The 23,137-nt window shown below is 39.6% G+C and overlaps 1 protein-coding gene across 8 annotated transcripts in view; it reads left to right on the top strand.

The window, feature by feature from the left end:
• CALD1 (caldesmon 1) overlaps positions 1 to 23,137 on the top strand; it is a 195,213-nt gene that overhangs the window by 100,252 nt on the left and 71,824 nt on the right. For 5 of the 8 annotated variants that reach the window (XM_074315350.2, XM_019750901.3, XM_019750894.3 and 2 more), the window contains exon 3: positions 3,190 to 3,301. In XM_074315350.2, the coding sequence (XP_074171451.2) occupies positions 3,231 to 3,301 (71 nt within the window). In that variant the 5' untranslated portion in view covers positions 3,190 to 3,230. Of the gene's footprint in view, positions 1 to 2,328; positions 2,529 to 3,189; positions 3,302 to 23,137 lie in introns of those variants that run through there. The other 3 variants (XM_074315351.2, XM_074315349.2, XM_019750885.3) reach the window with 1 other exon arrangement.

The following is a 23,137-nucleotide window of genomic DNA, read 5'->3' as shown; positions in this document are numbered from 1 at the left end:
TAATCCTGAGTGCTTACAGTGTTATTACCAAAAGGAAAGGCAAGATGGAAAAATGATTTGAAATCTGTAACACTGACTTATTGCTTAATTACGACAGCATAGGTGTGCTCTGTTTTAAGAAAATTCAGTTTTTTAGAACCCATATTGAAAATGCAGACACATTGGTAGGTAATGATTCGTCTGCCTTTGTAAAGTATTTTTTACCCTTTACAAGAGGACTCACATCAGAGTTCTTTCAATAGCGTGACTACAATTCCCAACCACCTCCCCACCGCCCCCAGCATAAACGTTTCAAGAAGCCATCTGTCACAGTCATTGGGACATAGCTCCCTTAGCCAGCATTTCTCTTCCCGGCTACTCTGTCCATTCATGAGTAGAGCGCCACGGTTTACAGAATCTCTCTGCCTTGATATTTCATCACTTCATTGGTTGAGAGTTTGTTCCTAACCAATGTTGCTGGAAGGAATTCAGCATTGACTGAGGGTAGGGGAGGAAATAAGAGATCACTAGCTAGGCACATGGAAGCTACTGCTCCCAAAAGTGGTGGGGAAATCACTTCACTTCTACCCAGACATGGCTCCCCTGACATAGGAACAGTCCCAGAGAAGCTCAGGGAAGCTCTGTGAAGTAAGGCTGCGAGGATTAAGGAAGATCTTCAGCCCCATCCTGGTGTGAGATCAACCAAGAGCCATTTTCACAGACACACACACACCAACAGAGAATCCTACCACATGGTACACAAATGTGCTTCCTCCTCTACCTCAGATAGACCCACCACATGTCCACAAAGCATAACCCAGAAAGGCACTTGTCTATGTAGATGTCTCTCTCTCTCTCTCTCTCTCTCTCTCTCTCTCTCTCTCTCTCTCTCTCTCTCTCCCCCTCCCTCTCTCTCTCTCCCCTTCCCTCCCTCTCCCCCTGCCCCCAATGTTAGTTCTCCCCTCCCCCTTACAGCATTATCAGCGTGCAAATGAGGAAATACCTGAATAGATATAGAGTTTTTCTATGGTTGGGAAAGAAAAAAAAGTGCTTAAGTAAGTAATAAAAGGTGAGGATTGGGAGGATAGAATGGGCAGGAGAAAAAGAATTTGTGTGGGTAGCGAGCCAGGGAGGCTGGCTAGCCAAAGCGACCATGCGATGTGAGGCAGTTTCGCTTCCCTGTGAGTACTCAAAGATGCTGCTGGGCTCTGCCAACCTAGTGCATCTTCCGCCCTGTCCGCCCGCCCACCTGCCCGCCTGCCTGTGTGGGAATATTTCTTTCACTGCTCGTTAGCACCTCCACCAGAGGTAGAGGCTGAGAAGCTGGACCCCCTGTGGCTAACAAGGACCCAGGGTGACTGCTTAGTTTACATGAGGGAGGAGAGGCCCCCGAGGCTCAGCGCATGCCCTTCCAGCTACTTGGATCGATTAAGAAGGGTGAAATTGTTTGTTTACAGACAGACTTCTTTCTCCCGTTTCTGTTTACTGTTGCTATAGTTATTTGAACAGTGGTTTATATACACCAAAAGACTTGATTGAAGAAAGGAAAGAGAAGAGTTTACTCTTGCTGCACCCCACATTCAAGTAACCCAGATCCCACACATCCTGTAATGAGCTCAGAACAGGAGTTCCTTTACCCCCTCGCCCCCCAGAGAGAGGGACCCCCAGACGGCCTCTCAGGGGACCCTCAACTCACTTGTTTTCCATTCTGATAACTATGATGAGATCAGAAAAGAGAAATTTCTTTATGGTTGATGAAATAATTTATTTATTTTTTTTTAAAGGAAAACGGATTCTTTTCTTCACAACTAGCAAAGTCTTGAAAATCCTCTTGGGAAGAATAAAAGAGAAAAATACCTTCAAATTTAAAAACCCCAAATAAACACCAAAATTTGAAATTCTAAAAAAAAATGTATAAGCAGTATAAATAATATCCTGGGGGAGAAGAAATGGGGGGAAAAAATCAAACATAGTATAGTTTTGCTTTGGTTGGCTGAGGTTTTATCTTTGTTTGTGTGGGTTTTTTAAAGGAGAAAATGCTTGAAAATAAAAGAATCTGACCATTTATTTAGGAAGGGTCCTGAACTTGGCTTCAAAACCTAAGTTTTGCGTTTTGCTCCCTCAAACAAAGATGCACTTGGGGATGGCTTTAGGTTTTACACGGCTCCTTATTTTCTTACGCAGAGCAAATGGCTCGTCTCATGTGCACAGAAAGGGCTGGAAAATATTTTTTTGTGATCTGAGTGCAGCAGAGTCTAGGATTCCAGAGGAAATGGAGGCCCCCCCGCTCCACACAGGAAACAATCTTCAACCAGGCCTTAAATGCCAGATTCCAGGCCGAGTTTAACTAACCACTGACAGCTCTGTAAACAAAGCAAGGACAAAAAGAGCCCGCTTCCCCTTTTCTGCTAGTCATTTTGGGTTTGGGGGCTGCAGGGGAATTCTGGAATACTTGACTCCATGGCACAGAAACACAGGGGAAGCCGGCTCCTCAGTTGAAAAGCTGGAAAGGGAAGATCTTTCTGGGATTAAAAACCATCACGAAGGAGGTAGGAAAGGATAAAATGGTTGGGTTACAATGAACCGGGACTTTTAAGCTCTGAAAACAGCTTGATCATAACATAACCGCTTTTAAAAATGCTGCTGCATTAGGCTTATTCATGGTACTATTGCATCGGTCTTTATTAGTCTTCTGGTATTAATATTCTTTCAGAAGATGCAAATTATGCCTGGATACTTGTATTATTTTATTTCTCTTACTTTTACTTTTCTCTTAGTTCCTACATATTCCTTTTCTTGCCACTTTTTTTTTTCCACTCTTGTTTTCTTTTCCTCTTTCTTTGTTCACTTTTTCATAACTTTTGTCTATGGTTCAGCAAGTTACAAAGAACAAAACCTTTCGGTAGCTCTTAAGTGAGCCCACCAATATTTCAAGTCTACAAAACTTCTCTGTCTCCTGAGGTCTTTATTTTTTTTTTTTTTAACTGTAATGCTGGGATCTTACTTATTCGTCTCTGATAATTTCATGAGTGAGACTGAATTTAACACACACAGGACTCGGCTTGGGAGTCAGAAATTGATTCCTGGGCTGCTTCACCAGTCTTCTAAGGTGTTGTTTGGAAGAGGAAAGAAAAAATGAGGGGATGAAGAAATGGTGGGAGATGTAACTCTGACTCATCAGTGATATTGCGTCTTTCTTCTCCCCTGTAGATCCAGACATCTTCTGGTCTCCGTAAACCTGAAACCACACCATGGATGATTTTGAACGTCGCAGAGAACTCAGGAGGCAAAAGAGGGAAGAGATGCGCCTAGAAGCAGAAAGGTAGGGATCTAAGTGGAAACGTATTTGTATTCTGTTATGAACAAGGCTGGTGTCACGTCTCAAAGATCAACTGTTTTTGCAAAAGTTGTTAGGGAAAATTTTCCCATCAGGCCTCTAAATCCCACCTTAAAAAAAAACAAACCGCAGTCAAATAGTTGCGTTTATTCGGTGCCTTTCATGTTGGAATTCTTAAATGACAGAGGCTTTGTGTGGATAAAAGTTTAAAAAGCAGTTATATGAAAATGACATTAAAATGGCAAATATTGACTATTTGAAACCATTTAGGAAATAGGGGAGTCTTTAGCCGAAAAAAGTAAAGGCAATAAGTCCCAGATGGATCATGGGACAAATTTTTATTCTTATTAGGAAAGCATACAAATCCCGTAATCCATATATTCTGGGTTAATAGCCGGTGGAGTATGTTACTGTGGAGGTTCTGAGTCTAGTTCGAAGTTTTTTGTTGTGGGAGGTCTCTGTTGTGGTGATTCAGGGGCAGATTGGGGAAATAAAGCAATGACATATAAAGCACAGGGCATAAATATGTATTTTACCATTTTAGGCCTCAGAGCAAATGACAGTGGCATTTAATGGGGATTAAATCAGATGTTCTTTTGAGAAAGCAGCATAGGCATTCACTGGAAGGAAGCTGTTAAACAACGCTCTTAAAATCAAATCAATGTTGCCTCATAGTAATTCCGGTGCACAAATGAAAAGGTGGTAGTAAGGTAGGTAATCCTTTAGCAATTCTGCAGGAGAAAACTGGAAAGTGACACCTCTCAGAAAAAAGGACATTGGGCTATAGGCTGTACTTATTTGTATGGAGAACGCAAAAGAAGAAGGTAAAATTACTGCCTTTGATTAACTTGGTCAGAGTAAGCTGCCATTCACGGAATGTCTATGCACAAACATGCATGGCACCATGAGTGGTGCCCAGGGTCTGTGGGTTCAAATCCCAGCTCTGTCATTTATGAGTTATGTGTGGCCGTGAGCAAGTGACTTCTGTCTAAGCACAGTTGCCTTATTTGTAAAACAGGCATCCTATCTACATAGTCTGTGTGGTTGTTGTGAAGATTATTGAACTTCATAAATAATCCAGATCAGTAGCTGGCACATTGTAGGTTTCCATAAATGGTAATTGTTACTATTTTGTTTTTCATTTCATTTCATTTTTTAGCCATTATCATTAGCTAAACAAGTAAGAAGCCACATAGCAATATAGCCAGAACGAAACATTAACTCCAAGAGCAGGAAAGGCAGTCATTATCCTGTGATGAAGCTAGCCAGGAAAAACTCCTTGGAAGTGGTAAGCCATGAAGGAAGTAAGGATAGAGTGATGGAGAGAAAAAAGGGAGCCATGTAGGTGAGGGCAGAAGCCCAGAGGTGAAAATAAGAATCCTGGTGCAAGAAATGTGTTGAGGGCGTGGGGAACAATAAGTTGGACGTGTACCTCTTGGGTGTTTCTATTTCACATCAAGCGCAGTAGACTTAGCAGGGGAGCTATATGTGCTGAAAACATGTTGGGGAAAGTTAGCTACAGTGGACTAAAGTGTGGAGATATCAGCACTGGAAGAGTTAGTAATGAGGGCCCAAATCAAGGCAGCAAAGATAGAAATCAAGATCAAATATGAGAGTGTTTATAGAGACAGAATTAGCCAACTTTTCAGGAGAGGGAGAAACTCAAAGACAATTGCAAAGAATGTAAGTCTGAGGAGATGGAAAGAAGGTCCCTGCATTGTCCCAAGTAGGGAAACTAACATGGGTTCCATTCGCGAGTGAGCATGGGAGGGGGTGTTTAATTTCAGATGGAAATCACATCCAAATGGAGATTTCCACCAGGCGTTTGGAGACAGACATTTTCCACCTTTGTTCAGAAAGGGAGAGAAATTATTATTAAAGAAATAAGTTTGGGCACACTCAGTATGGCAGTAATAGTACAAAAGCTGAAGATGGTAATAGTGATAGTGCCAAGAAAACACGTGTAGCGACAGTGAACTGTCATAAAGACATAACGGAAACCATCAAAGACCAAAAAATCAAGGAGGTAGGAAGAACCAGGGAGAGTTCTGGGGGTACTAGTGTTGAGTGGACATCGAAACCATGTAGGTAGTGTCCAGGCCCAGTGCAGCATACCTCTAATTCTTTCCAGTGATGTGTTATTTGGCTCAGATTCTCCTGAAAGTCCACAAAAATATCTTTACCCAGCAAATATTTATTAAGCATCAACCAAGTTCCAATGTCTGTGTTAGGGACAAACATAACAGTGACGAGATATAAATAGACATGGTTTCTGCCTTTACGTCTCTCATGGTAAGCTAGGAAACCAAAGTACAGCTGGAGTAGAAAACAGACCAGACTAGAATGTGGGGGCCTAATAGAATTGGGGCTAAAGGGACTCGGGAAATGAGGACAGGAAATCGGGCATCAGGCTAGATCAGTACCTTGAGCTTCTTTGCTTTCTATGTGATAAGGAGAAGGGAATCAATGTGATATGAGAGGCATGGTAGAACTGACTTGCTGTGGGTAGAGCCATACTGTAATTAGAGTGAATAGACCAGGTTTCTTTAGAACCAGGATTTTGCCTAAGAATTTTCAACACAGCTGGCTGTATGGTTCGTTCCTTCCAGGTTGTTTGTTTATTTGTTTATGTGAAAGGATATGTCTTCCTGTCTTCCTGAGTCCTTGAGATAAGGTCAATCTTAAAAGGAACATACTCAGTGAAGCTTAGTTAGTTACCCTTCATAACCTAAAATAAATGTATATAAATGTATCCGAAACCTTGTTTAACTTACATTTCTGTCTGTATTAATTCTTTTGAGGTATTATATTCCACCGGATTTATTTTCTTTCTTTCTTCTTTGAGAGATGTACTTAAGTAGTTCCTTATTTTTATACTAAGTCTACCCTTTCGTGTTTCTAGGTGACCTTTCCAGTTCTATTTTTCTGGGGTCCAATAAGTCAATTCATGATTAAGCTTTAGGATTTTGTAAAATCTGATTATTTATGAGTAGAGTGAAGGTCAGACCTTATGGGCCAGCCAACTTTGATGGGAAAGTTCAGGGTGTGTACAGGAAACAGATGGCCAGGACCAGGAACCAAGGACCACCTAAGATTGTGGTTTGAATCTGAACATAAAGGGCATTTAAGACCTTGGGCAAGTCCCTCTTCCTTTAGCTTCAGACCTTGGCTTCCCCATCTGTAGTAAGAGTCAGTGTTTTCTTTGGGGGATTGGTGATAATTTTTACTTTCCTTTTGCTTTTGGTATTGTCTAACTTTTTTTTAATAACGATTGTACATTACTTTATTTAACGTGATTCTATGACCCTCCACGTTATACTTGAGAAGACCTAACTTTCCTTTGGATTTAGGGAAATAAGGAAAGAATTCAACCGAGATCTGGGGTGGTGGCAGAGTACATTAGCAAAAATAGAGTGGCCCCAAGGCTCAGAGCTGTAGGTTCCCTTACTCACTCACTCATTCATCAAATTTTTATTGGGCATCTACTGTGCTGAGCCCTGAGGATACACCAATGAAATGGCAGAATTGGGAAGAGTGTGCTTAATGCTTTTCAACCTGTATAAAACCAAGTGATAACCAAGAAACAACACTTTTATGTCTTCAAACACAAGATGTACCCTGATATTCATTGATACTTATCAAAGATGGCTTATGCCCTTTGTATGCTGCACCTCTGGAGACTGTGGGGGGCGGGGAGGAGAAAGTCTGTTGATTTTCCATCTGTTACTCACAAAGGTTTTCCAAATAAAAGTACTCTGTCATTTTAATTAGTTGTTATTGAGTTTGACTAGCAGGTACAGTTCTACTTTGCAATGATAAATAAGTTCATGCTTGTACTCTTTCCAGATGCTGTAACCACGAATTAAAAAAAGCCAGATTCTTAGACATTTTAGTCCTCAGAAATAAATCTTTTAAAAGGTTATTTAAAGAGAGCGAATCATACACTTTGTACCATGCTGGCTTTCATGTGCTTGGGATTGGCATTTACTCATCACCTCATGGCTGGTGAGTAAATGAAATGGTTATGCCCACACCTCATTCTGAGGGTTGTAGTCCAGCCCATTTCAAATCATCTAGCTTTCCAGAACCTAGTCTGCGAACCTCGTTCATCGAAACATCCTTCCAGTCTTTGTCCGGCCCCTTAGCCTGTGCATCTTTTTGCTACTAGCCCTGTTCTTGTCCTGCATTTGGCTTACTCACTGAGTCCTTGAGATAAGATCTTCAGATTGGTAAGAGGTAGTTCATTTCATCATCATAAAAAAAAATGTATTGAATATGTATAAAATGCAAGGTACTATCCTGAACCATAAGGTTGAGTGGTCACCAGTCCAGGCCGTGTCCCAATAGTCACAGAGGTCCTATCATAGATGCAGTAGTAACTTAGAGCAGTAACTTAGTAACTTGACCAAAAGGGTTAGAAAAAACTTTCAGTAGGCAGAATGCATTGAGCGGGTAATCAGTGAAAATCCTCAATGCATTGTTTCGAGGCAAAATAATACTATTTGTACACATATTCTTGAATCGATGACCAATGTGGAAAAAAGAAACACGAATAATTTGTTTTGCTGTTTATTATTCTTGACCTGTCTTATGGGAAGAAAAAATTAGGTATATTTTGCTTTCCTTTCTGCTTCTGTGTTTTATTTCAGTCCCTCTCTGACTTTGTCTCTGTATTTCTCAGTGCATGTTAGTGTATTTTCCCATCATCTTCATCGACGCGTGATTCACTTGTTTTCATATCTCTTCCCATCCATACACCTGATCCATCCACTTTGTGCGTGCTTTTGTATCCTCGGGGAATAACATACTACTGGTAGGGGCAGAGGGTACATTTCCAAAGGGGTCAAATCCAACTCTCTTCCTGAATTCAACAAGTACAAAGCAATGATAGACCTTTTTTGTGTATCTGGCAAAAATGGGCTGATCAGAGGACCAGCAAGCAGTAAGTATGTCTGAAGAGAATATATATGTTCTCTACAATTGAAGGAATACCAAGAGGCATAATGGCGGGAGGCAGCAAAGCTTAGCAGTTAAGGGCATGGCTGTAGGTGGCATTCGGCAGCTGTGATGCTAAATCCCAGGTCTGCCACTTACTAGCTTCATGACCTTGCGAGTTAATCAATCTTTCTAACCTTTTGCTTCCTCATCTGTAAAATGGGGTAAATAATGGTATCCATCTACCTCTTAGGAGTTTTGTGGGGATAGAAAGAGATAACACATGAAAGTACTAATCATTTAATGTTTATTAAATAATTGTTATGTATTGAATTATTACTATTATTTATTGAGTGGGATTCAATAAACTATAAATTCAATAATCACTATAGATTATTACTATGACCTCATTTGATTCTCGGCAACACAGAAAGAATTGCAGATCCATTTTCTATTTACCATTAAACAAAACAAAATAAAAATCTGGACGTTTTCTTTCTACACTTCTCAGGGGATACAAGAACTGCAGGAAGCTGAAGAGGAGGAATTTGCTATTGAGTGGAGTTTTGGGTGGGTGCGATGGGTCTCGAGGTCCGAGGAAGGATTGCGTTGTCTCAGCTAAAAGAGTTAGCGCCAATTCAAGTCGAGCTATTCTTTTACATTTGGCCAAAAGGATTTTTGAGCTTTGGTGTATCTGCTGAGAAACCCACAGGGATGTTTTATCCACGAAGAGATCTTTAGTCAGACATTACTACTTTTCCCGGTGTTGGGCTTGCTTTCACAACAGGCAGCTCTCTCACTTTGCAAGACAGGAACTCATTACATTCCCAGCTCATGCCTTCCACACCCAATGTGGGTTCCTCTTTCTGAGCAGAAGAAAGGCCCCTATTGTAGAGTTGTGTTATCAGATTCAGAGGCTCATAGACATAAATAAAGGGAATGAAAACACTCTTGCTGTTGTCATCGTTCATACATTTTTATGGGCCTCTGAAATACTGATGATTAGACACTTGAAAGTAAATATTTTTACTACACTAGAAAAACAAACAATTTTAAAAAATCCATTGGGTCTAAGTTGTCACCTCCCAGAACTCTTATCACTGAAACTTTTTTACGTGATTTAATAGCGTGGCCAATGATATAGCACGCATGTACACATACACAAACACTTTTATTTACAAATCTTAGCATTATGACCTTGAAATTTTAAATCAGAATCTTTTCCAATGTGATATTTTTTGGCTATTCTGTAATCAGAAAATTATTTTCATTAGGAAGTTAAATATTTCTTTGAAAGTGTCTAAAATATTAGAGTACCTGAATTTGCTCAAAACTTCCCTTGAGATCCATTTCCACTAACCTAACAATTCACTGGTCCTAAAAGTATCCCACTTTATGGTCACCAGTGAAGCATCAAGAGTCTTGGACCTACCCAAAGTAACACTTGTTCAATAAAAATTGACAATCTAGATTCTTAAGGACTTCACATGCTGACCCATAACTTCATTCTTAGCTAGGAAAAAAAAAAAGTGACATATATAAGAATCAATACACTTACAGTTTAAAATAGCAGTGAATTTTACTTTACAGTCTGTACGTGTGACACTTATAACTTATCAATCTCCAGTAACCTAAGGAAAGGAAGGGTATGTGTTATATATAGGTGACAAAGTCTGGCAGACCTGGTTTCAAATCCTGGCTTTGACAACTACTTAGCTGGGTGACCTTGTGACAAATTATGTGAACATTTCTTGCTTCTATTTCTTTATGTATAAAAATGGGGATAATTATTGTACCTCACAAGGTCATTGTAAAGATTAAGATAATTAACCCATGGAGAGAAATTAGTACAATGACTGGCACATAGTATATGCTCAACAAATGTTAGATGTTTTTATTAAACTCATATTAATGTTTTGTTAGGCCTTTGGTACAAAATAATATTTTACTGAGATTGAATTTTTATTCATCTGTCTGTTCAGTCATTATAATTGGCTGCATGCTTACTGCAAAATTTATTTCTTATACCAATCTCAACACATGCTAAGATGACTCTATTGAGGTTGGGAAAGAATTACATCTTTTGATCACATCTAGGTGTACCACACGAATAGAATTGCTATTTGAGAATTTCAAAATCACATATGGTAGCCATGTGGTTTATTTTTTAATTCATCAATGATGTGTCTTTTACTTTAAATATAGCATATAAACATAACTCAGAATTTCACCTGAAGAGCACTATTCAGCAAAAAAAAAGTAGTTCTTAAGTGGAAAAAAGTATCAGCCACATTTTTCATCTAGTATTAAAATTAAAAGGAACCATGTTTGTTTATTTGTTTAGCATCAGCTAAGTGCCAAGCTAGATGATGCACTTTCTATACCTTGTATCATTTAATTGTCCAAACAACCCTGTGACCTTATCTTAACCTGTTCAGGCTGCTTTATCAGAATACCATAGACTGAGTGGCTTATAAACAACAGAAATTTATCTATCACAGTTCTGAATGCTGGGAAGTCCAAGAACAAGGTGCCAATAGATTCAGTATCTGGTGAGGGTCCACTTCGTGGTTCATAGACAGCCATCTTCTCGCCGTGTCCTCAAATGGCAGACAGGTGAAGGAGGTTGCTGGGGTCTCTTTTATAAAGGGCACTTATCTCATTCCTGAGGGTTTCTCCCTCATGACCTGATCACCTCCCAAAAGCCCTACCTCCTAATACCATCACATTCGGTGTCAAGTTTTAACAGATGAATTTTGGGGAGATGCAAACATCCAGTGCACAGCAGACATAAAAATTATTGTCCCTATTTTACCGTTGAGGAATCTGTAGATCAGAAAGTTTAAGTAACATATCCAACTTCATATAGCTAGGGAGTGCAATCTGGTTTGCCTACCCCAAACCTCAAAACCTTTCCGCTAAAACAAATTGATCAATGGAATTTTTCATTGGCTGTCTTGGCTGAAGGTCCATCATCTCTACAATGCCAAAATAACTCCCTAAGATGGGGAAAAATCGTTTTCAGCAGTTATGTGACAACAGACTACATGAGGCCATTGGACCTAATTGAACAGTTCTTTATTCTCATTCAGGTAAATTGCTCACATGTGTAGATACAGTCAGTGTTTTGTTTGCCCTCAAAAAATCTCTCATGTTATTCCCATTTCACAGAAAAATAGAAACAGAGAAGATCAAGTTGTTCCCCTCCAGCCAAAGAAGGCTATTGGCACACATGTTCTTGGCTTTTCTCTGAATTTTTCTCAGTGAGACTGTATTCACCATTAGCATAGGGGTTTAGTCACATCGTCACTCATAAAAGCTTAAAGCTGTTAATGGCCTTATAGATAGTTTTCTGCAGTGGAATGCTGCTTTTTCATTTTGGACCACACACTACTTTGAGTCTCTGATGAAAGCTGAAGACTCCCCTCCAAGAAAAACGCACACATGCACCCACAAAACTTGGCACTTATTTTCTGTGGCGTCATGGACCTCCATCCACAGATCTCCTGGGGGCCCATGAACTCTGGGCCAAGAATCCCTGACCTAATAAATTTTAAAAGCTTAATTTTACATATGAAGAAACTTAAGTCTAAGGATGCTGACCTCCTGAAGATTACTGAGCTAAGCTGAGGTAGAATCTGCCTACACACTGCAGCCCCTCGAATGAATGGCACTGTCTGTAAAAAACACCATGGCTATTGATAAGGAAAAGAGAGCATTCTTTGGGGGAAATAGTGTATACTACAGTGTATGGCATGTGAATTGTTGTTTTGTTTTGTTTTTGATTTTTAAAACTGTTTATGGGCAATATTTCTAAATAAAAGATTATGTCAGATTACTTCACGGTGAATAAAATGAAAAGCAAAGAAAGATAAGTAGATAGGTAGGATGAAAACAGTTATCTGTTAGGAACTGGGAATCAAACTTTGCCATGAGTCAAGAAGGAAAAATAACTGTGGTGATTTTGCAGATAGAACCCTATTTGCCATCAATTTTGGAAGTCTTTTATTTGGTGTATGTGGTCTTGGAAAGATTTCTTTAAACAAAGCTAATTATGATACGTACTAAGTCATTATGTAGGATTTCTCCATCCTTAGCAGTTTCACTTTCGCAATTCAAAGTTATCAAAAAGGATGGTTCTTTCTAAATATGACAGGGATAAGAATGGATTTGATTCCTTAGAGAAGATTGCGTGTTTCACCTTTATCGCTGTTGTCTTTTGGGAGGATGGGGCAGATTGGAGGGGGATGCAGACACAATGCCTTCCGGAAAGCAGGATCATGCATGCTGGAGTTTGACTCCTGGCTGGGTTATCAAGGATAACTCTCCTTATCCTCTGTAAATCTATCCTCATCAGGAAAATGGCCATTATGGCAGTTCTTCCTCAGAAGGTATCATATAGATTATAAAGCACTAGATCGATGGATGGATGGATGGATGGATGGATGGATGGATGGATGGATGGATGGATGAATGGATGGATAGATAGATGATTGATAGATCAGTAAATGTTACCTGTTGTTGCTCTTTTTTTGGCTGGCTAGAGGATATGGTAAGGAGGGAACTATCAGAAAATCTATCAGATGACCCCTTTCTGGGGTCATCTCTCAAGGAACTCAGCCTCTCGTCAGTTACCTCCTGGGGTTTCTAAACCACAAAATATATGTGCAGTCCCCATGTCTTCAGACAATTTGGTATCTAATCTCTATTTTGTTTCAAATCTGTTTTAGTAGCCACCTTGAAAATGATGGGAGAATTATGAGTATGAATGAAGTCTCCATACTGAAAACATTATCTCCTTATTTTTAAGAGTCTTGTCTCATTTCCCCTACTGATTTGAAATCAAGATAAAAATACAGGATAGTCTGGTATCTAACATTTCAAGGTTTTTATCTCAATAATTTATATATATATAGATATATAAATTAATTATATAATTAATTATATATTTCCAGTAGTTTTGTGGGGTTTTTTGTTTTGTTTTGTTTCTTTTTCGCCTTGTGGAATTATGGCTTCTTTTTTCGTGTTACATAATTATGGTTTCAACACCACTAAAGCAGTAACCAAAAGCCTCTCAACAATACAGAAGGTGCCAAAAATATATATACACATTTTAAGAAAGGAAAAAACTGTATTAAAATTGTAATACTCAATATTTACCCATAACAAAAGATGAATACAAGTCATGTTTGCCTTCTGCAATTATAAGACGTGCTCAAAGTGGTTACCATGAGTGTAGTTTGAATACCATTTTTTTCCTTTCTTAAAATGTATATACATTTTGTTGCCACCCTCTGTCTATATAAATACTATACCAATAATGTAAAGTTATGTGCCTAGTTTTTACAAAATGATTTTATTCATTCTGATAGTGGAATTATTAGTGAAATTAGTGGTTTTATTCATTCTAATAATGGAAAAGCTGATACATACAAAATAATATTGTGTAATGTATACAGAAGTTATCCATCATTACAATGCGTGCACTGTAAACGTATCACTCAGCTTAAGAAGTGAAACATTTCCAAAAACCATTGAAACTCCCTGCAGACCCCTCTCCAGTCCTACCCCCTTGCCTCTCCATGCACAGAGGTAACTAGCATCCTGAATAATTAATTTATTTTCAAATAAAATTCAAAATAAGATAACATCAATTTTGGGTGATAGTTTTCCAGTACCCTGAGATCCAGGGCCTTCTCTCCAGACTCAGGTGAATGTGTTAACAAGAGCTCAGTCCTTCCTGAGAGGACCAGGAGCTTGTCTTTGTAAACACACAGGACCAAAGGAGTCCTTCTGCTGTCTAAAGCGGGGAAACTTGGAGAAGTATTACAAACAAAGAAGTCTCTATGAGGAAAGGGTTCTCAGCCCAATCAAACAAAAATGGAATGAAGGCTGTCAAATGTGTACGTTGACTATGTCTATCCTGCCCATCACTTTTCTCACTGACCAACCAGCTATAAGAGATCTGCATTTGTAGCCATCATTTGACCAGATGGGAATGGCAGACCGAAATGATTACAGAGTGTTCCGAATTCTTCGTCAAGGGAAATCTATCTCAATTGCCTTGAAATCTTCAAGGGAAGTTCTTGATCTTTATTTTTCCAAAGGTCCTTAACAGTGTTACAAGAAAGTACCACTGCACATAAAACATGACCATGTTGGAATGATTTAGTGCCTGTATAAGTGGATTCCCGTTCATCTGTGAATGAGGTTAACGAGAAATAATGTGCATACTTTGTGAATAAAATCGGTTCTTTTTACTAGTTTGCCTGCTAATAAGCAACATTCATCAGCAGTTGGAAAACCAGTTTTTAGTCCATCGTAAATCCTCATTAATTCAGAGTCCTCCCTTTTTGAATTTTTATCATTTATTCTGGGACCGTAGAAAAGAATAACCTTGGACTATTTATAAATAAAGGATTTGATTAATATGTTAAATATGTAAGCTACATTCCATGTCTGAGTTTTAAACACTTGAATACAATTTTTTAAAACTTTTAAAGAGCTTTGGAAACATTGACTTACATATAAAAGCCCAATTTACTCATTACAAGTAATTTTTATTTATGCAACTTTTAAACAAGTTTCTAGTGTTTTGTTAGCTTGGCGGAAGTCACCAGGTATACAGAACATATTTTCAAAACTGAATTTCTTTTAAAATGTTTCATAATTTGTACTGACCTTCCTTCCTGTTAGTTTAGTCTAAGATAGAGAATTCTGACATTACATTTGAGATTAATACCAATTGACTAAGTTCAAATGTGAGGGTTTATTTTCCATTTTAATAACTCCCTACATCACATACAGTTCCTTTGTTGGAATAAAAATTTTGGTAAAGTACACATCGGCCGTTATAAATAGTAGCCATAAGCCTGTACATTCAGAAGAGTCTCCAGAGAGTATATTTTAAACTGCACATTGTTTAGAATAGGAAATTCTTTCGATGTTCAGATTTTCCATTGTGGTGACACAGACTATCCTGTGTCACATCTTCGCTGGCTTCCATTTTCCTGTCCCATTTAGGGAACCAACTGATAGGTTGCAGAAGATAACTCAATATGTACTTTTTATTTGCCTAAGGCTAACCTGGGTCTTATTGTCCGGTGGGAATTTTGCATACTTACAGGCTTTCCAAATGAAAGCTTCATCACTCCCAGAGCTGGCACCAACCACTAGGCAGTGAAAGAGTCCTTTATTTCTGGAGCTGGTAGCTCCACTCTGCTTACTTAGAATAACAGCCGCCGATCCATTTTTGATTCCCACAGAAAACTTTGCACTGTTGGCAACTGTTTCTGGGCAACTTACGAGACTAATATGGGAAATAACTGAGCAGGAAGTGAACCGACAGATGAGCAGGATAGGTTATCATGCTGGTTTGCAAACAAGCAGCCTCAGCAGGTATCATCACACTGCATCGTTCCCAAGGCACCGTTGCAACCACAGGGATGTATGCTTCTGCCCCCTCCTTCCTTGAACAGTCCTTCTGTTTCTCTACTCAATACTGTTGTGTAATTCTTGATTTCTTTTCCTTTTTTTTTTTTTTAGTGGGGGCCCACTTAGGAGGATCTATTATTCCCTCTCCATTTCTTCTTTGATGAATAAAATGAGAAACTACTGTTAAGGGGCCTTGGATAAAAGTGATGATATAGATAGTGTTGCTGTCTGATGCCCTTTTTTCCTGTTACTCCCCTTTTTAAGAGCCTTTAATTCTTCTTATCTAACCGTGAAAGCCAAGCATTCCAAATGTATGTTTCCTGAGCCAGCATCCTCAGTGTGTATCCTGGCTACCCAGGGAATATCATTGCTACAGAAGCTCTGTGGTTTGTGAACTGCATAGGATGACGTTTTTGTAAAACTCGAGGCTGAGACAGGATGGACATTCCGAATCCTTTCATTTCTACGTGCCTCATGTCACAAGCGCATGAGCATAAATTCTATCTCGCTGCAGCATTTGTCTGAGCTATGGTAGAACTGAACTGGGGAGGCATACCCTTCAGAAAGGAGTTAGTTTCCCATGAGAACCCTGCCTGAAGTACAGAATTACTGCTAGGAGACAGATTCTGGTATACTATTGGGTTATATGTTCAGAAATTAAGACTCTCCCCTACTTCTCGGAAAAGGATTGGGAAAGCCAAATCATTGGACTGAGACTTGCAAAGTGACACGTCCATGAGCACAGTCAGTGGCAGGGTGAAATCTGGACACCTTGCCATTTACTCCAACTTCTGGTGCTTTTCCCTCTGCATTATCCTGTGCCCAAGCCATACAACTGCTTCTAACTCTGCAAAAGAAAATACCTTTTACCGTTTAGATCGAGGATGCAGGAAAGAGGACACTGGATAACAGGTTAGCAGATCTGGACTTCACCTGTAAAACAGAACTAGCCCTTCTCAGGGTGGCTGAGAAAACTAAATGAGATATGGATGAATGCCATCAAAAGTGTAAAGGGTGGTGCACATGACATATGGTTATCATGGAGAGGTGCCTATACAATTCATTTCCATCAGATTCACTTCTATCTAACTCTGTATGGGGTTGCAAGTTCCATTCTGGTCATATACTGTGTTTCAAAGGAATTTCCACACATCTCACTAAATCTTACGCTACCTGACTGGCCCTCAGACATTCTAGGCTTTCAAAAATCAGACACAAAAAATACTATAAAATGGTACCTGTCGCTCTCCCTGGAACCTGTCTCCGTAGGGAGGCCTTAAGACGTCAATTGCAGATTAGAAGAAGCAAAATCATTCTGTCTTTTCTTTTCCTGTAGTTGTGAGTTGAGGAGAAAATTGAAAAGATTTGAAATGATGGCTTTCTCCCAATTAGAATTAAATCTTGGTGCTGTTGGTTGCTTACTTGTCCAGTTTTGCATTTAATTTGCAAAGGAATTCACAGTTAGAGGGATTCTATGCTCTTCCACAGCACGGTCTTGTTCCTGCTGAACCTCTTGTCACTGGTGACTTCTTACTCACCTTGAAGACCCAGTTCAACAGTCACCCTCTAGAAACCCCCTTCCTAGGTCTCCTGTCAAAGGGACGGATTTTCCTCCTTGGGTCTCCCTTAACATTTTTGACGTATGTTAATTATTATCACCTATTTTATATGTCTGTTTTCCCTACCATATGAAGAGCAACTCTAAATCATGAATTACATCTTCTTCAGTTTTACTTCCCCAAAGAAATACGTTGAATGCATGAACAAACAATTAGATACTTCAATTCCTATCTGTGTATCAAGGTAGAATTTGGCTGTCTTTGCGAAGCTATTTATGGGGAAGCAGAAATATTAGTGACCTTTGTGGTATTGCCTGTGTACTGACACCATCCACACCTTCCTTGGGATTCCATCACTCCCCTGCAGAGCTACTAGCATTTTGACTCCATATGTTTTTCTCTAGAGTTATGAAGAAACTCATCTCATGTATTTCTCTGATTATTAAGGGTAATTGGAATGCCACATCATATAATCTGACCATTATGCTTATTTAGTTGTATCATGAAAATAAATGATGTGAATAGGTAAGTCAATTCCCTTTAGTTGGATTATTTGCTCCAATACTCAAGCCCTTAGGGTTGTTTGCAGTTAACACCGGCATTGTAAGATCAGATAATTATCAAATTACAGGCTTCATACCAAACCCTCAGGAGACCCACAGTGAACAAACTGTATCATCGAAAATTTCTCTAATGAGAGACCAAGTTTGTGGTCTGGAGGAGTTAACTGCTTCAGCTAATCCCAGGAGGATGGGCGGAAGTAGATGAGGGGTCAAGTCAACTTCCGGCCAGTACTGGTCAACACTCTCTCAGAAACAGAGAGTATTTAACATACAAGTGGGGTCTCCAATTTAAGCTCTAAATAGTGGATTGCTTTCTAGTCCCATTACATCATTGGGATGTAATGATGAACCAAGAAAAAAAAGAATAAAGAAATACATTAAAACCCAAGATTTTTTTTAACCAAGATATGGTTAGATTGTTTTGATAAAGAGTTCATGCACCTCAAAAAGGACTGCTTAGAAGAAAGAGGAAGAGTATTTATAAATAACTATTAGTTAAAACTCTAAATCAAGATGAAGATTAATTCAGTTACCATTGACTATAACATACGCGTTCTACACTAGGCATTGAGTTTCTTAATTATGAAAGTATACCCTTTGGTTAATCTGTAAATTACATAAAATTTTTAATTAATACATAAAAATTTGTGATTAAAATAAAGCTAGTGAACTGTTACACCCGAAACACATAGACCTAGAAGCACTGTAAAAAAGCCTCAGAATTGTATCTTTTGATTTTTAATTTAATTTTTAATCCTAGGTCCACTGGGAAAGAGTCAGAAGGAAAGATAATTTGATGTTATCCTAGAAAGACTCTGAATTCTAAAATACCTAGGAGACTCTCAGATTACATTAGCCCTCTCTCCTTTGCACCATATTCTAGAAAGCTGAATGCATATTTCACATCATTGGCTTTCAAAATAGAAGTGACTGTCTGCTACTTTTTGTATAAGTATCATCTGTTTTATTTTCTTTGTTATCTTCATGAGGTCTTAAAAGTAAAAAGCTTTCCAGATGGCTTTTGACTTTTAAATAAGCCATGATTTTTTAAATTAAATGTTTCCGCTAAAAAATAGAAACTACTTGGTTCTGTTCTGTACATTAATGGGCAAAAAGAAAAGCTCCATTTGCTTTTCCTGCCTTGATCCTAATAATTGCTTGATTTCATTGCTCAATAACTTTAATGTAAAACAGCATCCTAAAGCTGAAAAGGCTTTCTCCTCGTCTCTTTCTAGTCTCCACTCAAGCTGCCTCCATAAAAGTACCCAAGAATTCTACAAAAGGACATTGTAAATAAATTCAACACATAAGTCTCAGTTGCATTAGAGCTCCCAGATATAAGCAAGTGGAGTCTAACTGCAATCTATTGTCGTAGTCAGGTGGCTTAAACAAGAAACATTTATTTCTTACAGTTCTGGAGACTGGGAAGTCCAAGATCAAGGTGCTGGCACATCCAGTGTCTGGTCAGGGCCCACTTCCTGGTTTGCAGTTGGCTGTCTTCTTGTTGTATCCCCACATGGTGGAGAGAGAGAGAAAGAGAAGAAACTCTATTGTGTCTCTTCTTGTAAGGGCACTAATCCCATTCATGGGGGCTCCATCCTCATGACCTAATCATACCCAAAGGCCCTGACTCCTAATGCCATCACATTGGGGGTTAGGATTTCAACCTGTGAAATTTGGGGGGATACAAACATTCAGTCCAAATCATCTATGGTATTAGTAAGCCTGAAGGAAGAATGGGCCAGTAGAAAAGGTCTGCATGAATGTCAAGACTAGGGTTGGCACTGGACATCCAGGAGTCTCCAGATGAGATAGACCTTGCATCTCAGGGTTTGTTCAATCTTGTGACCTGATAAGTATTTTCTCCACTGAGGGAGGGGTTTCCTCATGTCTCCCCTTGGCTTAGGTGAGATATTCCTCATGATATCACCTCCCCTTGCTCTGATTCCACACTCATGAAGTGGTCTCTTGGGACTGTGAGGCTTCTTGACATTCCAGCTTGGGGCATGGTGGTGCCCGTTGGGAAATGAGAGCCCTCCAGGCACTGAAGAGGGAGGTCATCCATTTTCCCTGAATTAACTGGTATTAATTGGCATTCTGATATACACATGAGTCTCTTGTGCGTCTGTGAGCCAGTCTCCCTGAGATCTGTCAATTCTGAGAATGCCCAAGATCTCAGTGGAGTTTCTAGATCGTGTACCATGATGAATACTCAAAAAAAAAAAGGTCACTCCATGGAGCCTCTGGGAGGACCAGCCAACTGGCCTTCTTGGGGCAACATCTCTACTCCATTGTTGTCCCTTTTCAACCTAGAGAACAAATGACACGTGTTTATTGAGCATCTGCTATATGCCTAACATTATTCCAGGCTGTATTGGGTGGCTACAAAAGAGGTGTTAGAAATATCCCTACCAACAAAAAGGTTATAATTTACTTTAGTGAGAAAAGGTGAACAACGAATAAATAAGATTCCGTGACTCCCGCTGTCTATTTCTATCTATAGATAGATATACTGACTCGTGTGACCTGTTAGTTACAAAATTGGACAGTACCTAACACAGTGTCATTATATAAATAAACACTACATCCAAAGTATCCAAAACTTGTAATGGACTATTTCTTTAGCAATAGTAATAAACATATGCTTTAATCCAGGTCTGATCTCCCAAAAGAAGAAATCAATATTTTTTTAGACCTTATATAGCATCACTGGGAAAAAAATCTGGATTTGATTCCAGCTATAAAATTAATGTGTAAATTTAATACCCAGATGCATATAGTGGACACCAGAAGATAAATTTATAGTTGTGGAAATATTTAGATACTTTGAGCAAGAGTGTTACACACTGAGATTCGTGGCTTATAAACTAACGTGCTTCCTATGAAGATTTCTTTTCTCTTACTTTTTTGTTCATTTCTTTTACTTTTTTTTTCCCCTCTGGAGATTTGACCTTTTCCCCTACACTAGAATTACGTTCTTAGGGTCCCCATGATAGTTTCTTAATTTCCATCACAGTTTAATTGTATCTAGGTACAACAAATCTATATTGTAAAGTACATCATAAAGGTGTAGATTCTGTTCCCACTGGTTAGGAATTATATCCTACATGTACACACTTTTTTCCTAAAATTGTATAAGGTATATATTAATATTTTCACTTAGACCAAAACCAGGGTAATATGTTTTAAAGATGTATTTCAAGCTGGAGGGCAGATGGGCGTTAGAGGCAAGATCCTTTTAATACAGCAACTTTTCTCTCCAGGAAAAGCAAATAGTCTAGCTGGTTAAAAACCCTAGATTTTAAAAAGAGCTTAGGCAGTCTACCTAAACAATTGTTGCAAAAGAGTCTAAACGGAAATGGGGAGCCTTACAGCAAGTTAGCTGGGGTTTGCTGACTCAGACATGACAACATAACTGTTTCTCAAATGCATGCAAACAAGAGTGGGCTCAAACTTTCTCATCTGTCCTCCTAAGATGATAAATGACAGAGGAATAACGTCAAACCTCGGAAGACTTCATAGAGGTGGGGCTAGACAGTGGTTCTTAAAGAATCAGTAGAAGTCAGAGATGCAAAGGACTGTAGGCAAAAGAAAAAGGAATAGCTTTGTTGGGTGAAGGCAGAAAGCTTCAGGAAATACCAAGCAAATGGTGGCAGATGCCAATAATTTTTTAACTGAATAGATTTCCCTTTAGGTAAATGTTAGTGTATATTGCACTAATTGAGGATGTGTGTTAGAATACCAGTGGGGATGTGACTCGAGGTCAGGAAACGCTTAAGGGGGAGAATTAGCAAAGGAATGCTGGGACTCGAGGTTTAGCCTTGGGAAGGAAAAAACGCCTTCCTTTTAACTGAACAGTAGTGTCACGATCAGGGGACCTGCATTTCACCATGAAACAAACAGAAGCATCAAGACAAGTGAAAGGATGCCTCACTCCCACACTCCCATCCTGTTTCATCCTAGAATCAAATACACACTATGGTGGCACTGATGGTGACCCCACTGGGGTGGGACGAGACATGGAGTCTGGGGAGAGGAAGGAAAGACGTGTCCAAAGGATTAGCTCACAAGAAAGTGGATTGGACACAAACAAATTCAGGAGACTAGCTGCCTCCAGGTGGACAGGGAGAAAATGCTATTCTAGAAGAGCACATGGGGCCCACTTACTTTCAAAGCTCCATTTTTTTTTTTTTTTTTTAATGTGACTGCCACATTTTTATTTTTATTTTAATTGGGGAATATTGAGGAACAGTGTGTTTCTCCAGGGCCTATCAGCTCCAAATCGTTGTCCTTCAGTCTAGTTGTGGAGGGCGCAGCTCAGCTCCAAGTCCAGTCGCCATTTTCAATCTTTAGTTGCAGGGGGCACAACCCACCATCCCATGGGGGAATTGAACTGGCAACCTTGTTGTTGAGAGTTCGTGCTCTAACCAACTGAGCCATCCAGCTGCCCCTCTGGAAGCTGAGCAGCAGCTCGTTGTCTTCAATCTGGTTGTGGAGGGTGCAGCTCTCTGGCCCATATGGGAATCGAACCAGCAACCCTGTTGTTCAGAGTCACGCTCTAACCAACTGAGCCATCCGGCTGCCCCTGAAAGTTCTGTTTCTTAAGCTGGATGGTGAGCACAGATGTTTGTTATAGTTTCCTTATTCCTTTTAGTTTGTCTAAACGATTTCAGATTAAAAACATAATTTTAAAAAGGTACAGAAATCTTACAGCTGTCACCCATGTATCCTCAATCAGAATCTGTGGATGTAGATAGAATCTAATTCACATAAATAATATAATTCTTAGTGCTACTAGCTTCTGAAGGATTACCACCACATCCACAATTTAAAAAAAAAAATCCTCTCTGATGGCTTCTGAAAGTCCGTCTCACATGTGCTCACACATGGTACACTCTACCACCACGGGCAACCTCCCATGGCTCCTTGCTGCTGGGCTCCTGCCCCAGGGAGTCCCTGTCCCCTCTGTGTCATTTGCATGGGACCCTCCACTGCCACTGCCCTGGGGCCCACCTGACCCTGGGCTTCTGTGTCAAAGATCCTGTCTCACGCCCTTGTGATACAACCTTTCAAGGTTCCAAAGTGGCCGTGCATTCCCATCCGTCCTCCTGAATTCCCAAACCATGCTGTGCTCTGTACAGAAGTAGGAGTAATGACCCTGTCCTTTGCTCTGTTACTCTTGGTCACCCGGGTACCAAGCCATGGCCTAGACTCAGCAAACACCTTGCAGAATCAGCCTCAGCTTCTCTGCAGCCCACCTTTCCTCAGGGCATAGATATGCGGGAATGGAGTGGGCTAAGGGACCAATGCCAAGGCAAGGGATAGCAAAG

The sequence above is a fragment of the Rhinolophus sinicus genome, chromosome 8 (assembly GCF_057876585.1).
Source record: "Rhinolophus sinicus isolate RSI-liver-muscle chromosome 8, RSI-T2T, whole genome shotgun sequence".
NCBI lineage: Eukaryota > Metazoa > Chordata > Mammalia > Chiroptera > Rhinolophidae > Rhinolophus > Rhinolophus sinicus.
The sequence above is the reverse complement of the archived record's forward strand: the minus strand, read 5'-3'. Positions and strand labels throughout refer to the sequence as shown.